The following is a 14,083-nucleotide window of genomic DNA, read 5'->3' on the forward strand; positions in this document are numbered from 1 at the left end:
TTTGAAAATAGACAATAGAGAGATGGTTCTCCCCATCGTCCATCTCACAAGATCGTTACTAGCAAATATTTGCCATTGGTTTCAGACTTCTGAATAACATGTGACAGTCACACTCCCTCAGAGGACAAGGATACTAACATAATCTTCAGGAGAAATAATAGAGACAACTGTTTTGGATATTCAAAACTAGATTTGAAAGTAACATTCATTATGATCTGAAAAAAGCAGATAATCAGTCCATGGATAAGTAATTAAACAAAACTTTTGATTTTTACTTTTATTTCTTATGCCATTCTGCAATATATAAAAGTTACATGCTTATGTATACGAGCTTTTGAGTAATTCACCCAATATTGTGATGCATCTGAGCAAAAGAATTTCAAAATTACATCACTAACCCATTATACTGTAATTATGGGGCAGCATCAAGAATAACTACAATCTGAACACTGAATGTAGTTTTCTTGATTTTACAATAAAAATGATCAGAACCACAAAAACACCATTATAATTTTAAATATATCAAACTGGGTAATGAAAATCAGTCAAACCCTCGCAAACACATAGCACATGGCAACTCCATTTCATGTGAAGGCTTTGCCACAAGAGAATGTTGATAGAATGACACATGAAATAATACAGCTTTCAAATAATTGTAATCCCGTATTGAATATGTATGTACAGTACTTTACATTTTATTATACATATTGTATATATATCCATGTGAAAATGATTGAGTATGCATAGACATCATGCACAGATATCTATTTCTACAAAAAAAATGTTAGATATATGATTGAGTGATGTGACTAAATTTTTATTATTCTAATATTTTCATTTTTGAACATTTGGCCTCACTTAAGTGATATAGCTTAAAAACAATGAATAAATGATATGAGACAAACTTAAGCATATATCCCCATGTATTCATCAGTTAAGTTTTGTTGAGACCACATTACTGTAAAGGAATTGTATTGCGTTTTGTTGCTGATAAATTACTAATGCTTCTATCCTTGGGGACTGTATCACACCATGATCAAAGATCATACTGGCACCATGAAATAAGGTGTTATTTAGTGTGGATTAGGGAAGTGCAGGGTAAATATGCAATGGAGATAGATGTGTTTGAAGACAGAAGGTAGATGTGAATATATATATATATATATATTAACACACATATTGCATGAGTCATCAGTTCAAGAATTGAAGGAAGAAGACTGAAAAGAAGATGCAAAGAGATTATAATGTTTGATGAGGGAATATTTGGGGTGAAGAATTAGAATAAAAATGTGAGAAGGAAGAGGAGGAGAGCAACAAAGGTGTGTTGGTGAACTGCTGTAATTAAGAAAATTATATTCTCTCCTACAGTAAATTTACCTATGGAAGGGATCAACCATCACCAGTAGGTTCATCTTGGTCTAAAACCAAAGGAAAGTGAGAAGGTAGGACTTGTTTCTTTACCCCAGCCTCAAGCGAGGTAGTGGGATCAATCAATTGATCTGCTGCAAGTCAGTAAGAGACCCACAGCTCCCTAAAAAGTCACTCAAGGAAGATATTTTGTTTATTCTCTGGATAGGTCAAGAGTAGGGCTCTGTAGTATGAGGTGTTCTGTGTCTTCTGTGTGATGATTTCATCTGGGGCAATTTGAGTCTGTGGTCATAACTATTGCATGTCACTATTGTTGCAGGGCTGGGTGATGGCCTCAACACAGTTGTGACAATGTGCTAGATGTGGGAATTATTTCTTGGTTGGGCTGATGTCTGGAGGAGTAAGGAATCGTGTGGACTTTGGGGGGGTCAGTCTTGAAGTTCTTGTTCTGTGATTCGAATGTGTATGTATTTTTGAATGGATGTATTGTGAGATATGCATTTACTGACTGTTTCATTCAGTTGGTTGTACTAATGTGGTGAGATGGAGTAATGGTTTTGAGGGCTCTTGCACAGAACTGTGGATATTGTTTTCATGGGAAGGATTTTGGTTCTTGTGTGTAGATGGTCTACCAGAATGTGTAATTAGAAAAGTGGTACAATAAAACTTAAGAGACAAAAAAAGTTGGAAAGGTTGAAGTTAAGTGTTGATCAGCACTTTCTAATTCTATCACTTTTTCAATGAGGTCTAATTACTAATAAAACAATGCTGTGTGGTGGTTTGCCTGTAAGGATGTCATTAAGTTCCTATGAACTATAATAATAATTGTCAGTTTTCATACAATATGTAGGCTATACATACACAATCATTTATTCACTGGTGATAGTTTTAGTGAATATGAAAAAAAATATACATTTACTACAAGATGGGAAAAAGTGAGGATATCTTTGGAAGAAGCTAACACAAAAGGATGATGTGAAATTAAGGTATCAAAACTTGTTTGAGCAGCTTTTTTTCAGAAATAGATGATGGTGAGGGATAGCATGGGATGTCTGAGATGATGCTTCATGTCCTGAGGAAAAGCTGTAAGATTTGAATATATGACAAATGGATGAGGCAGTTAAGTGTAGTGTGGAAATATTGATCTGGGAATGATGGTATTGTGTCATGATGCATGTGTATTGGGGGACAACAATGACCATGTGTTATACTGGAATGGTTCCAGGAGGATTGGAAAAGTGTGCAAGATGAAAATGTGTATATTCAATGTCAATGACAGAATATTTAGCATTATTTAGACTTGGTAGGGAACGATGACATGAATAAGTGTAAAAATTACAGGGTAATAAGCTATGTACAGGTATGTTATTATTGACACAGTAAATGTTTCAAAAGAGTATGGTGAAGAGGATTTGACTGATGACTGGTTAATGTGTTCACAGGTATGTGAATTCTCTGTCTGCTTTGAAACTACAAGTAGTTTGTAAAACATTTGTCAAGGGCATGAAGTTTTAAGACTGGTGACACAAAACAGTATAGAAAGGTGAAAAAGGAGAGTGGTGACAGTGCATGAGGTTTACAGATTGTTGTTGAGCTATTGGAAGTTATTGGTTTAACATAGAAATACAATGAGGTAGAGATATGAAGTGTTGTAATTCTTCAATGTGAATATACAGGTCATTATGTCTGAACAGAAAGGAGTGTATTTCCTAAGTGCAGCCTACAGTACTGTATGGAGTGATGTGGAATTTGAAGTTGACATAAAAAGCCTAAAAATATTTAAGATGAAGTGTTTAAGGATTATGGTAAGTGTAACAAGGATGGAGATAGTGAGGAAGATTTGGGTTGGAATGGTAGGTAGGGGGTTACTGATGTAGTTTGGGCATACAGAAAGAATGAGTGAAGAAAGACTTGCAGAGAGTGTGAAAAGTGGAAGTAGATGGAGTGTGCTCAAGGGTGGTGTTGGGGGGGGGCAAGAATGAGGTGGATGGATGTGGTGGAAGGGCCACTGTTGAGCAAGGAGGATAGTATGCACAGGAATAGGAGTGAATGGAGAGTGATCATAAATGGATGAGGAAATGGTGTGGCCTAAAGGTGTGCTCTTCTTCTCTGCTCTGTAAAATTCTCAAGTGGATATGGGGAGATGGGGTAGTTGCCATATAATGAAGTGGCAGGGGTAAACTAGTTTCAGCTTATGGGCCCTCCTGTGAAGGCAATGGTCTGCTGCACTGCCTTTGCCCTGAGCTGAGTGGTGGTGAACAAGGATGACTCTTTATCCATGAGGCAGTAAGACCAGAGGTACAATTAATGGGTTTTGGATAGATGTGGAATGGGTATAGCTTAGGTGTATCCTTTGACTTGGTCACCTCCTTATAAGGGGAAAAATGCCTTTTGCTATGTGTATGTATGACCTTTTATCCACTAGGAGCTAAGATAGAAGGAACAACAAATGATTATTGGATGGGTGTGGGTTGGGTAATGGGTAGGTGCATCCTTTGACTCAGCTACCCTTCTTTTTTGCGTAAGAGGGTCTTTGGATATATGTGTGTAGGTGTATATGTATATGTAGACATAAAAAGTATATGATTAGTATTAGTGTTAATTAGGGACCATGGAGAAAACTGAAGAAATAATAAAAATAAAAATGAATAAACGAATAATAAGAAAAGTGTTTGGCATCATCTAGAAGTGATTTTATTTTACTAAAGAATTTTGAAGTTACACTTTAAGGTGTGTTTACATTTTGGAAAGGTGAAAATGGTGCATAGGCACTGCACTGTGAGTATACTGAGAACAGAATGGAAAGGATGCTTGGATGAAAGTTAAAATGTTATATGAATAGCTGAAGTAGTACTGTTTTACCAATGGAAATTAGTTTCATAAGTATGCTTGGAATCTTGGGATGCATAAGGGGAAATGAATACTTACTGGGGATACGATATAATGCAGTGTGTAGAGGTGGTCTTTTCATGACGAATGAAAAATGGGTTACAAATAAAACATATTCTACAAGCTACAGGTACTAAGCCTGTTGATTAACCAATGAGAGTGGGAGAGGATATGACTAAGAAATAGGACAGAACAACCATGAGGTGACAATGAGCATGCATGTTAATAGTGACAGGTGAAGTACATTATTTACAAGGGGTATGACATACTAACATACAGTGTAATAATGGAGTAATTATTAATTTTCTATGAAATGATCAGAGCTTTTCCATCCATGAAGGGTGGAGTGTCAATGAGTGAATATATGAATTGTGTTTGTTTGTTTAATTCAATCAGCTGTCCTCAATTGAGGTCAGAGCTTAACTGAAAAACTAGAATAGAAAAATACATACATATACATACATCTGCAGGTATCATGCAATTAGAGCACTTTTCTTTTAGTACACGATAATTTCAAAGCAGTTTTTACTTTTGTTGCTCCCCTCTTTCAAGAGAGGTGAAAACTTTGATTCCCAGCAGTTTGGCATAGTCTAGTATTATAAAAAGGGGAGTCCCTAATGAAAATGAAAGTTTACGATACTTCCCTCAAAACGTTAACTAGTTTACCTTATGGAAGAGTCATTCTGTGGCAAAACAGGTACGTCTGTGCTTATTTGGAGGTAAACCGTTCAGTTTTACAATGCTACACTAAGAAATTATAAACCGTATACAAAGTTTAAAGCAATGTTTTATGTGAATAAAAGTATGTGCATTTGATTACAACACATTAGCATCATTGATTCAACCATGACCAAGGCTAGGTGAAACAAATCATCCGTTCTTGCTCTGAGGAGGTGAATGACTTCTCAAAAGAAATGATATGCACATATGCATCCAGAGCAAAGTGACCACTACAAAGATAAAAATACAGGTCAGCAGCAACACCTACTGGGTTGGGGCATATGCTCATTTGATGAGAGCAATAGGTAATATAGAACATTTATATTTTTTTCCTACCAATTTGCTTTCACATTGGGTTTACCTGATTTTATATTTAATTGCATGATTGCTCCATCTAATTTGACTTGAAAATATTACCAAAAATCTTCCTAGTTCAAAATTCCATTGGGAATTTCCCCTAATTTCTTGTTTCTATAATTTTTTTCCAAAGGACTTTACATTTTTGTTTTAAATGCCATTTTTCTCTAAAGCATCAACTGCTCTAAATGATGGATGCCTGAATACAAACATATATATATATACAAACACACACACACAGACACACATACATACTGAGGTATACATAAACACATATATATATATATATATATATATATATATATATATATATATATATATATATATATATATATATATATATATATATATATATACAGTATGTGGATGAGTTTGTGTGTATATCCATGCAACACATATATACATACATATAGAATGTACAGAAATGATACAATGAAAATAATAAATACTGTCATAGTCTATTCTACAGTGACACTAATTACATACTATACAACATATTTTCTTGCAAGTGTATCAGACATCACAAGAATGATATACAAGTATCTTTTGGAATAGATAAGGTTAGACAAGACTTCCTATTTACAATAATGATATGGAACGGAAACTCTGACAAACTAGTATTCTTTAACCTGAAAGTTAAAATATTTTTGACACAAACACTGAAAAAAACAATTCAGTGTAATCTAATTGTATGTGCATAAAATTCAGGTCAAGGAGGGGGAGGGGGGGAGAACTATCGTCAGCTACTTGCATGTTATAACTAAATGCACAAATGTTTATCTTAATATGGTTTGTAGCTACATGACTTTAATCACTTGTAGTCACTTAGTATGTGAGAACTATGAGTATGTCCATGGAAGAGTGGATTGGTGTTCTATCAATAGTAACACCTGATGTTACTTAAATTAAACCTAGCCATAAACATCTTTGACAACTTTAAGCATAAAGCTGCTCTACTCCTGTGGACCTTTCTAGTTATAAATTAAACACAAAAACCTTTATACAAGAAGAAGTAAATATTAGCAGGTACATTGCTCAATTCAGTAACAAAAATACTGACCTATGGACACAAAATGGTCAACTGTTCTTTATCAGAACAAAAGAGGGAAGGACATTTGTCCTTCTTAATGGTTAGGTGAGGTAATTCTGAACAAAACAGTTATCAAATATTAATACCAGTTACGTAAGAAAAAGTAAGCTTCCCCTTAGTGAGAGAAAAAAAATAAAAAATAAAAACAAAGGAAGATTTAAAAATCCTGTTTTTTTGAATAATACTGAAGGGACGACTTGGCAGTACCACCACATTTAAGAAAAGAAAGAAATAAAGACACCCGTCATATTATGTAATCACATTAGTGTTCTGTTCTGACATTTCTTGTGCATCATACACACACACATACATACACAGACACACACACGCACACAAAAAGAAAAAAATAGCATTCAGTTACACCTAATGAGGGTCCACATATGTCTCGCTGAACACAAGACCAAAGTGCAACTGTGGTCTTTCTATGCTTTGTGTAAACATGGGCCACTACAACTTCTCTTAGTAAAGTCTTTGGAAAAGCTTTCTGACACATAACAGTCCACTTCCTTCACTGCACTATTTGATTACACTGGCTTTATTTGTATCAGTTCATCCTTGTAGTCTTTTGTCTGATAAACATTCAACAGTGTACATGGCACTTGAATATCAGTGTCAATTTTTATCACAGCACAGTGATCAATGTTCAAGGAGCGACTATGTGTATTATTCATTTCAACTGCAATTAATTTCTGTTGAAAGCCATGTAGCACCACTGCAGAGATCGAGGTTGACACCTGTAAACAGTTAGAGAAAACAATAAATAATACTTCACCTCTAAAACAAATACATAGATATACAAAAAAAAAAAAAAAAAAAAGAGGGTGTAAAATCTACTCCCACCTATTTCATCCCCACATACACTCCCATTCACCACCCCTCCCTCTTATCTTGGCTCCTCCTGGATGACGGGTAATCCCTGCATCTCGCCCACTGCCCAAAAACAAATACTTCACTTAATTTCAAGTCTGGTAGGTATCCTAATTATTGGTATAAAATCTATCCATATACCAAGGGCCTCTTTCCCCTTATAAGGGAGGTAGCCAGGCAAGGCATGCACCTACTCCCACCCATTCCACTCCCATCCACCACCCACTGTTTCCTTCTCATCTAAACTCCTCTTGGATGAAGAGTCATCCTTGTCTCCTTTCCACCACCCAGGTCAGAATACAAAATATACATGAATGTTTTTATGTTAGTATGATGTTTTCATACCAGGGCAGTGGACAGGATGCAGGGATGACCCGTCATCCAGGAGGTGCCAAGATAGGAGGGAGGGAGGAGGGTGGAGGGGAGTGGAATATATGGGAAATGAAATGGGTGGGAGTGATTTCTATGCCTTTTTCTTTTTGGCTACCCCCCGTGTAAGGGGGAAAAAGCCTTTGGTATATGTATGTATGTATGATGTTTTCACAAACTAATGATATCATGAGCTCTGGTCAGGGCATCTCTGATAGAATGGTAGCCATGTGACAAGTACCATAATACATATAACATAAATAAATTAGTTAACTGGGAGTAAAACTACAGCTGTTGTTGTTGTCATTCCCTTGACTGTCTGGTCAAGCAGTCCTGTTTCTCTAAGGAAACCCCACAGCTAAAGTGGGGTTTTCCCACAAATCCTTTATAGAATGTATATTATATTGTTGGCATGTATGATGGTGTACAATGCAAACTTCCATAATGTGTTGTATAGTATGAGGCAAAGTGTTACATCCTGCATATCTGCAATGCCCCTTGTGGTAGTTTACAAGGGCTAGATGATGGCTGCATTGCAGTCTGACCAAGTGGACTCTGTGATTACGGGGGGGGGGGGATTCAGAGAGATGGATATCAGGGGGTCTGGCATGTTGCAATGTGTTGTCTTTCAATTTGTTGATGGAGCAGTGAGTGATATGATTATGGATATGTTTCCAGAGGCTGGTGTCTGTTGGTTGTGAAGGAGAAAGAGAAGAAAGTATTTGTGTGCAATATAGTTATTTGGGTGTTGTTTTGATGTTTCTTAGCATGTGTGGGTGTTCTGCTATGTAGTGTAGTGGGTGTGCAGTGCTTGTGGAGGCTGCAGCAAGTGTTTGTGTGCATCTCATGTCAAGGTTGTTTTATAGTGTAGATGGTCTGTAGGTGTTGTATTTATGCAGCCTGTAATTGTCTTTAAGGTTTTGTTTTGTATGGTCTGAAGGCTGTTGAGGTGTGTCTCAGTGAGATTAGGGGCTCATGTGGGGCTTGCATAATTCATCACTGAGCATATGCATTCTTTGTATATTGTAGTATTAGTTGTTGGGGCCTGCTGTGCAAGTGCATCTTGCTGGACTGCCTTAGATCTAAGGAGTATGTTATGAGACAGATGGTCTTTCATCCACAAGGTTATCAGGTGGGAGGGGCAATGTAGGATGTGTGTTGAGTGGATTTATGTTCTTGAATTAGCCATGCCCCTTTATATATGTGACATTTTGGTATGTATGTATGAACATATGAATGTACTAAGGATACTGTACAATCAAATAAGAAACACATACCTTTATTTGTGGCTGACATCTACATCAGTTTCTTGGTCTGATACTCTTGGCGAGTTTGAAGACCATGTACTTGAGGTACCGTTTGAAGATGAGGGATTTATTACACTGCTGCTACCACGCCTACTACTCCGTCGTACACTTCTGTAGTTTGGTTCTACTGTACCTATAGAGTAAATTTACACTCAATATTAAAAATACAGAATTTACATAACTTTAAATTTCTATTTGTAAAATATAACCATGTTATTTGTTCAAATCTAACAATACGTACCTGGTAGAGGTGCATGAAGTTCCACTTTAACCTTGGCTGTAGCTGTGACTTTAGTTGTAACATGGGGAGCTGATGTGGTACTACTCTCAGTATGTGAGGAGCCATCCACTGGAGATGAAGATGAAACTGTGGAACCACCTGTGTACGTAGTTGTTTCAACAACTACCTGTGGTTCTACAACAATTTCATGAGATGAATGCAGTGACTGGGAAGAGTTAGTCTCTTCAGTTATTGTGGTGAGTGACAGATTAGATCCAGCAAAACGAGGATTAAGTCCGCTACCACGTCTAGAGGATGAAGAGAAATCTTGACGACTGTGAGAAGAGTGTCTTCCTCCATGTGTTCTACAGCTGCCATGCTTGCTGCTGCTTTCACGTGAACCATGTGAGTGAGAGTAGTTCTGATTTGGTGAAGGTGGTGGGGAAGGCATAGGGAGCCTATCAGGGTCTCCTCTCGGAACTACTTCTGCAGGTGGACCAACCAGTGAAAGCACAACAGGCAAAAACAACAGCCCATTTACCATACCCAGGAGAGTGAGTGCGAAGAGGACATAGAAAAAATATCTGAAACAGAAAAAATATATATAATTGTGTTTCTCATATATATTATTTATTCTTATGTGTCACTTATATGCACATATGCAATAACCTTCAATAATAACAATGGGAAAATAAATATGACTACTTTATCCTTATGAATGAACTAATGTGAGAGAGAGTTAGAGTGATTTTGATTACCTACCTTCTAATAAAATCAAATTCTGAGAAAAGAAGCATGATGACACCCAGCAAGGTTGATATTGCTCCGTGCACCACAGGGGCCGTCATGTGTTCTAGGGATAACATGACTCTTCGGTTGCGGTCTCCAAGAGCAGTCAGAAATCCCACTGTCACATGGACCATAAATTCAACCCCTAATCCGACGGCAACAATAAGTAAGACAGCTGGAACTGCCGATAACTTCACGCCTATTATGCCCATTATGCCAAAGAGCTCAACGACCATGGTGGCTAAGAGGAAGACCACAATAGCTGCAGCCCACATGTTCATAAGCACCACTGTCAATACTAGAAATACAGCAACCAATACTGCCAAAAGTGCCAAAAGCAGGAAAAATCTGGAAAAGAAAATTAATAAGTCACACATGATGAAGTGAAATGAAATAAACAATTTCTAAACATTCATTACATAGTAGCATTAAACAGCGTAAAATGAAACATACCTTAGTTTAATGTACTGTTCCCAGAATGTAAAAGGAACACCCGTAGGAAAATTGGGTAAACCCTTTTCCTTAAATTTAATACATATACTTCGAACTGATTCAATCATTTCGGTGATTGCTGCAGTGTCACTAAGCTTGTGTAAATAAAATGGAAGTTGTGCATAGACCAAAGGCGGGCTTTTTGGAATCTGCAAATCCAAGAGAAAATTTAATAATTAATTTTCTATATATCATTTCCTTTCATATATTTTTCAATGGGAGGGTTTTGATTGAGAAGATTAAGAGAGGAACAGAGTGAGTAATTGGTGAGGAACAGTGTGGGATTAGGAAAGGTAGGGGTTGTGTGGATCAGATTTTTGTGGTAAGACAGATATGGGAGAAAGCTTTGGGAAAAGGTAAGGATTTTTTTTTTTTTTTTGTCTTTATGGATTTGGCAAAGGTTTATGACAGGGTAGACATGAAGGCACATAAGAGAGGAAGAGAGAAAGAGTTTAAATATATTCAAGATGAAATGTCTGAGAAGTATGGTAGGGGTTACTAGGCTGGATAGAGTAAGAAACAAGGAGGTGAGGAGGAGAGTGGGAGTGGAAAAGGAGTTGGGAGATGGGATTGATGAAAGAGTATTGGGATGGTTTGGACACATGGAAAGAATAAGTGAAGAATAATTAGTGAAAGAAGTGTGGCAGGCAGAGGTAGATGGAATGAAGTTGGGGGGATGAGCATGGATGAGATGGATGGATGGGGTAAATGGGGCATTGGGAAATGGGGGGATGTCTGTTGAGGTAGGGAGAAGACAGAAGATAGGGGTGAATGGAGAATGGTTGCATATGGATGATGCTGTGATGCATGGAAGGGAGTGGGTGAGGGGTGTGGGGATTAAGGAGTATGTGCGAATGATATTCGATGCAATGCAGAGGGATTTTTCCCCATCTTCTCTTTTTCTGCATAATAGGACAGAGAGGGGGTGTTGCCAATTAAATGAAGTAGCCTTGCTGTGGATGTGCTATATCTTGCTGAATTGCTTCTGACCCAGGGCAGTGGGTGAGATGCAGGGATGACCTATTATCCAGAAGGAGCCAAGAAAAGAGAGAGGGAGGGGTGGTGAATGGGAGTGAAGTATGTGGGGATGAAATAGGTGGGAGTGGATTTATGCCTTTAACTTTGGCTACTTCTCTTGTAAGGGGGGAAAAGCTCTTGGTATATGTATATTTTTCAATTACCATTTGTGTGACTTTCAAATGAGATCTATAAATACCTTAAGTTCATAGTCATGTCTTTCATGGATCCATATTCGAGGTTCAGGCTGAAGATCTGCTTGGGAGGCACTGTATGCTAAGGCATCATTACTGACCCAAGCTGTTAAATAATTATAAAATGCTTTTGGATTGATGATCCCATTGCCATCAACTAACCGCACCTGTAAACAAAAAGATCCCGATTGAATTGAAGCCACTTTCTACCCCTCAGCTCATCTAGTATTTTCAACATAAAAAACTGTATTTTCATTTCTGACAATTCACTAAAAATCACAGTTAATTTTGTTTATAATGGGCGGGGGTACTTTGACTCCCTTAACCACTTCTATACAATAATTCCTATGTAGGCATCATGAGGCACAAGTGGGTACACGAAGATGCTGGAATCGGCACCTTGATTATATATATTTTTTGTAGATGGACATGAGTCATCCCAGGATTCTGTGAACTGGTTAGATCATGTTTTCTGTGTTTATTATTACTCAGAGTAAAAGAGAATGAGTAATACAGCAGTGACTTTATATTTTATAATGCGAGTTGTGTAATAAATTTTGCATATGGCAGCTGATAATGCAAGCAAGAATTTGACATGCACTGAAGTGGTTAATCTACATGGAGCTAAGATAAAAGGGAAAACTAATGGGCGTTAGATGTGTGAAAGGTGGGTGCATGCCTTGGCTGACCACCTCTCTTATAATGGGGAAAGGGCCATTTCGGTATATGTATATGTATATACATATATATATATATATATATAAAAATATATATATATATATATATAAAAATATATATATATATATATATATATATATTTATTTATATATATATATATACACACACACACACAAGTTCTATGAAAGAGGACCATAAAAGAACAACACTAATACACAAAATAAAGCATCTCACCTGAGTTACAAGGGATCGATCAATGGGATTGTCAACATGGCCTGTCTGCACAAGAAGTTTATAAGCCAATACACCCTCATCAGAAGCATTGTGGAACCATTTTTCCTGGGTGATGCAGCCATCACGGAAATCTCTATCAAAAGCCTTCTGAAGCTCTGCAAGGAAAAGAGATAGGAAAAAATAAGTAAATGAATAAATAAATGTGATAATTCCTTTGGAGAAAGAATTATGCCAGTCACTGGGTATACAGTATATTATACATATGACTTCCCCAAGGAAATAAACATAAAGGAAATGTAAAATAATAAAGTTAATTCTTACCTATAAGCCAATCTCTGAAGAGAGAGAGCCAGAACTCAGGTAGACCACCATCATCATTCTTTATTATATGATGGACACGAGTGAATGTTTCATGATATTCATGAAGAAGCTGTTGATTTGTTGGGTACTCAAAGTTGCCTTGTGTAACAGCAAACATATTGTAGAACCCAAAATACTTTTGCTGTGCGTTAAGAAAAGCAAATTCGGGGGTATGCCTTGGAACAATGTCAGTCAAGTCAAGCCCATCTGTTACACGACTCATTCCCCACAAGGCTGTTCCGAGCAGCCCCATTAATCCAATCACTGACACAACTTTTACAGATGTTTTTGTAACAAAAGGGCCATATACTTCTCTTGCCCATTTACTTACAGACCACTCTGAAAACTTTCGATTCACAGAAGCCAGCCATGTCTTGAAGGGCACATGTCCACTATTATTCTGTTCAGTATCTACCAAGTCACGTGTTGAGGCTACTGTTGCCAGGGATTCTATGGATGGTGCTGAAGGAGAGTAAGGGTTTGCTGTCGGAGTTACCCAACACTCAAGTGGAATCTTTGGGGGACTAAGTTCAGACATGACGGATGTAACAGTCCCCCCAGCACAGGTAGAAAGAGCTCGGGTGACTGCTGTCTTTTTAGGAGTGTCACTGTATGGTACAACTTGGCACTGTCGAGGACTTTCACGATGAGCTGGTGCCGAGTGTTTGTTCTTGACCTGACTTTCTTCTGATGGCTGTAAACTGATGACTTGGTCTGGTACAGGACCTGGTATGCAACAAAATAGGTCTATCCTACGGGCATGCCGTCTCCTGAGGTCCAGGCTCATGACAGCAGGGAAGACAACGAGCATGGCAACAAGGCTCACAAGAACCAGGAGACCCGCTTGGAGGCAAAACATTCGAAGAGCAGGAATGGGGACAATAGCTGCAGCAAAGAAGGCACATGCATTGCAGACTGACGTTAGTACCACTGATACTCCAGTTCGTTTCAGGACCTCTCCAATGACATCCTGAGGGGAAGAGGAGGAAGAAAAATAAGTTGATGGATGCATACATAAATCTTCTTCACTACAATAAAGAATATTAAAAACAAAACATAATTTCACCCATATGAATCCATATATTCATGATCTCTACAACCATTTCATGAGATGAAATAATGTTTTAAATAA

The 14,083-nt window shown here is 37.5% G+C and overlaps 1 protein-coding gene across 1 annotated transcript in view; it reads right to left on the minus strand.

The window, feature by feature from the left end:
* Nucleotides 1–5,704: 5,704 nt before the first annotated feature.
* Nucleotides 5,705–14,083, minus strand: part of ptc (protein patched) — a 110,899-nt gene continuing 102,520 nt past the window's right edge. The window contains exons 12-19 of the mRNA XM_076185468.1: nucleotides 12,913–13,921; nucleotides 12,592–12,746; nucleotides 11,685–11,846; nucleotides 10,430–10,617; nucleotides 9,950–10,324; nucleotides 9,209–9,771; nucleotides 8,938–9,100; nucleotides 5,705–7,158 (exon numbers count right to left, since the gene is read on the minus strand). Of these exons, the coding sequence (XP_076041583.1) occupies nucleotides 8,940–9,100; nucleotides 9,209–9,771; nucleotides 9,950–10,324; nucleotides 10,430–10,617; nucleotides 11,685–11,846; nucleotides 12,592–12,746; nucleotides 12,913–13,921 (2,613 nt within the window). The 3' untranslated portion in view covers nucleotides 5,705–7,158; nucleotides 8,938–8,939. The remainder of the gene's footprint in view (nucleotides 7,159–8,937; nucleotides 9,101–9,208; nucleotides 9,772–9,949; nucleotides 10,325–10,429; nucleotides 10,618–11,684; nucleotides 11,847–12,591; nucleotides 12,747–12,912; nucleotides 13,922–14,083) is intronic.

This window comes from Oratosquilla oratoria, chromosome 5 (genome assembly GCF_046742065.1).
Source record: "Oratosquilla oratoria isolate Oo_2021 chromosome 5, ASM4674206v1, whole genome shotgun sequence".
Classification (NCBI taxonomy): Eukaryota; Metazoa; Arthropoda; class Malacostraca; order Stomatopoda; family Squillidae; genus Oratosquilla; species Oratosquilla oratoria.